Source organism: Microtus ochrogaster, chromosome 5 (assembly GCF_000317375.1).
Source record: "Microtus ochrogaster isolate Prairie Vole_2 chromosome 5, MicOch1.0, whole genome shotgun sequence".
Taxonomy (NCBI): Eukaryota; Metazoa; Chordata; class Mammalia; order Rodentia; family Cricetidae; genus Microtus; species Microtus ochrogaster.
In genome coordinates, this window is record NC_022012.1 from 77842129 (window position 1) to 77846375 (window position 4247).

A 4247-nucleotide genomic window follows, 5' to 3' on the forward strand; every position below is an offset into this window, starting at 1 on the left:
TATGTCTCTCTCTCCTCCCCTCCCCTTCCCCTTCTTTTTTGAAACAGAGCCTTGAACTTGCTGTGTAGCCAAGAATGACCTAGACTCCTGACCCTCCCGTCCTCTTTTTCTAAGAACTTTGAAAACAAGCATGTGCCACCACTGTCGATTTAGACAGTGCTGGGAGTGGGGCTCAGCTGTGTGCATGTCAGGCAAGCCTTCTACCAACTGAGCTACATCCTCGGCTGCTCCCTGGGGATTCTAATACAAACAAGCATTTTGAGAAGTCCTTCTCAGCCAGCTGTGTGCTGAGTCCCCGACACGCACCTCTTTAAAATGGATTTATTTTTATTTCTGTTTGTCTGTGTGCCACATGTGTGGGTGCCAGTGGAGGCCAGCAGGTCCTCTGGAGCTGGAGTTACCGGTGGTTGTGAGCTTCCCGACATGGATGCTGGAAACTGAACCAGGTCTCTCAAGCCCCTCTGATACACATTTTGACACAGCACTTGGATTCAGATCCTGACCTTGTGCCACCTGTTCCAAATTCAGTCTTAGACCAATCTCTTAGCTTTTCTAAGCCTTGTCCTCTTGAGCAGATGTAGCAGGGTTATGAACAAATTCAATTGCTTTGATTCTGTGTCTATCTCGCAGGGTTAGCTATTGCTGTGATTGACAGTGGTCTCCTTTACCTGCTCCCTGGCCCATCTCAAACACCCATCCCCCACGGGAACCCCTAGGCTCAGGTCAGCTTTGCTTTCTGCTATATTTTCAGACAGGTTTGAGCCCCTTTATCTAGTGTGCAACGCTTGGTGCACACCTTAGCTCCAGTCAGCATCAGTGGAACATCTTGGTCCAGACATCTCCCTGAGCATCAGGTCTAGAGAAGGGGTCCCTGGTCTCCTGGAGCTGAGTTCCTGGGTGAACGCCCACGGGAATTCTGAACAGTTTCGGGAAGGTGATGCTCAGGCCTCTCCGTCAGCACTTGGGTTTGTTTACATGTGTGTGGAGGGGAGGGGACCTCAGGTGGTGCTTTTAGAGATGAAGTATCTCACTGGCCTGAGAGTCACTGATTAGGCTAGGATGCCTGCCTGATAACCCCAGGGGCCCATCTCTTGCTGCCTCCCAGCACTGGGACTACAGGTGACAACCACCAGATATGGTCCCTTCAGGTGACAAACATCAGGCTGTGGTCTTTAGGTGACTACCACCAGGCTGTGGTCCCTTCAGGTGATGAGCACCAGGCTGTGTCTCCTGTGCTTCTATAAAATAAGTGTAAGCTTTCCATGGGACAGGATTGTAAAGACAGAATGAGTATACACACACACACATACATACACACACACACACACACACACACAAACACACACACACCTCTAACAAGGACATAAACTTACAGATTTTGAGTGGACAGAGAGGCAAGAGGATATTCAGAGGAGACAGAGAGGCAGGCTAGCTCAGGATTCTGTGCAGAAGATGAAGGCTAAGGTCGCCTTTCCCAGGAGTCTCCGTGGTGCTGTGGCTCCGCCTGGGTCTCAAGGCTGCTGTTTCTTCTGCAGGCTCCGCCATCGCCTACTCTGCATACACGTTCCCTGATGCACTGATCTGCAGTACCTTCCATGAATGCTACGTAGCCCTGGCCGTGCTGAACACCATTCTCAGCACTGGTCTCTCCTGCTACTCCAGGTACCGGGCACTGTGATCTTGGGTGGGAAGCCGGGGAGGACCTAGCATCCGTCCCCAAGGAAATGCCCAATAGAGAAGGCTCTAGGAGCCTGGCTCCAGGTAGAACCCCTGTTACCTGATGTACTGGTTACTTTACTCATTGCTACTGACAAAAGCAACAGAAAAGAAGAAGGGTCTTCTCTGGCTCACAGTTGGAGGGTATAGTCCATCAAGGCAGGAAGTCATGGCAGCCGGGGCTGGAGGCAGCTGGTCACATTGCGTTTGCAGTCAGGAAGCAGGGGGATGGATGTTGCCGCCAGCTAGCTTGATCCTTTTCCTTCACTTCAAGACCCCAGTTTACAGGATGATGTCACCCACAGTTAGGGTGAGTCTTCAGTTAATCAAATCTAGAAACTTCTGCATCAGCCTGCTCCCATTCAAGATTCATCTCCATGCCTGGGTATCCCTTGGGCAGTCCCTCTACCCTTTGGAAAAGCCCACCTATGACCCGATGCTCTGAAATTCTCTGTAACTTAAACAAGAGTGTTCCTACACTACAATTTTTTTAAATTTTATAGCTGGCTTTACTGCTTAGGCAAGTCACCATGTGTCTTCCTTGAACTTCAACTTGTTCACCTGTACAGTGGGGTCAACACTGCTCCCTTCTGGATAGAAGATGTAGGTCATGTGCCCAGGATGACACACACCCTCCATGAGGGCTCAAGCCTGGCAGAGAGGGGTCCTCATAGTCAGGCAGTCCTTCACTCAGAGTGATGGGGGACATGTCGCTAGATACCTGTGATGGGGGATGCGTCATCGCTAGGTACCTGTGATGGTGGGGGATGCCTCACCACTAGGTACCTGTGATGGTGGGGGATGCCTCACCGCTAGGTACCTGTGATGGTGGGGGATGCCTCACTGCTAGGTACCTGTGATGGTGGGGGATCCCTCATCACTAGGTACCTGTGATGGTGGGGGATGCCTCATCGCTAGGTACCTGTGATGGTGGGGATGCCTCATCACTAGGTACCTGTGTTGGAGGATAAAGAGTATTCCAAAGTGGCCACAAGTCACAGCCAGCTCCCCACCTCTAATCCTGCTATCCTTTTTCCTTTCAAGCAAGACTCTGTGGGGTGGAGCGTGAGCAGTGTTGTCATGGGGATAGCTGTGCTAGTTGAAACTGTTCTTTGCAGGAGTGAATTGCCTGAAATCACAGGCTCCCTGGGTCGCTTAGGAAACCTTCCAGATGATTATGGTCAGGTGACAGTCCCGTCTAGATAGTACCACCATGCCAGAAGAGGCAAGTCAGGAGAGGCACCTGGGTTGCATGTGTGTCCCCTATACCTCCAACTGCACTATCCCCCCTCCAGGGAGAAGCAGGCAGAGTAGGTTGTTCTTCTTTGGGATGGTTATGGTTCGTTTCCTCTGGGTGACACCCAGGTTTCGGGGGAAACTGCCAAACTGGTTTTTGTTTTTTAAATGTGGGAGGATAGGTTTTTGTACATTAGAAAGGTTCACCCCAGCTTGCCCTCCATTTTCCAGGATATTTGAGAAGGGTATGAGGCAGATGGGGTTTGTCCCCTGGGGGTGAAAGCGCCTTGCATTGTGTCCACCCTGGATTTTGTATGGTTGGGGATGGGAAGGGTCTCTTTTATCTTTGTGGAAATCACAGAATTCCCTGACAGCTGGGCAGGGCTTGAATCCACCTGTAGAGCCAGGAAAGAAAATCCCTTGTCCTGGGTTGCTATGTCCTAATTCCAGGAGGAGTTAAGTTGTGTGGGATACAACCTCTGCACCAGGATGGAAATCTAGGGTACCACTGATGGTGGAGAGGGGTTGGGTCCCCATCTTGGATGAATCAATGTGCAAGCACGGTAAGAGCCATGTTTACAGCACAGAGATGCAATGTACCTGAGCGATTTTTCCTCTGGCTGCCTGAGCTCCTAGGTAGGCCTGGACACCCCTGAATCTGGTCTTTGGGTCCGTTACTGCCCTGTAGTTGGTTTCTAAGCACCTTGTGGCTTTGGTATTTAGAACTGGGATCGGAGGGGACAAACACTGTGGGTAGTGGGGGCTGGGGCAGCTCATGGTGTGAAAGATACAATCCCTATGATTAATAGGTCAAAGCTGATTTCCCATGGGCTCACAGTGCAGCGTATGAGGACATTTGCTGCCTTTTAAGTTAATTGAGTTTTTGAAAGCTCCTGACCGACCACCTGTTAGCCACCAGGGTATATTGCTTTCTGTTAGCTCAGAGTCCTCCTTGACCATTCAGGCTCAGTGTTGGGTGTTGTGGATTCAGCAAGCCTGGTGTATTTGGATGGTGTTTGGCACAGACCCAGGAATGTTTTGTGCCCCCAAGTTTTGGAACTTCTCTCCTTGACTATGACACAATTTGTTCTTGATGATCCAAAGAGCACATCTGGGGCTATCGTTCCCCCTCACCTGACCAGTGTTCCTCAAAGGCTGCCTGGGCTCTAGGGAACCATGTGAAAAGTTGCCACCCCTAGCAGAGTGAGGTCTTGCCTAAAGAGAGGGTCAGGTAGATGCAGGAAAGGCAGAATTCTCTCTCTCTCTCTCTCTCTCTCTCTCTCTCTCTCTCTCTC

The 4247-nt window shown here is 50.7% G+C and overlaps 1 protein-coding gene across 2 annotated transcripts in view; it reads left to right on the forward strand.

Annotated features, from left to right (window-relative positions):
- Positions 1 to 4247, forward strand: part of Paqr5 (progestin and adipoQ receptor family member 5) — a 74550-nt gene that overhangs the window by 57586 nt on the left and 12717 nt on the right. For both annotated transcript variants that reach the window (XM_013346483.2, XM_026779312.1), the window contains one exon: positions 1536 to 1662. In XM_013346483.2, coding sequence (XP_013201937.1) covers positions 1536 to 1662 — 127 coding nt within the window. The remainder of the gene's footprint in view (positions 1 to 1535; positions 1663 to 4247) is intronic.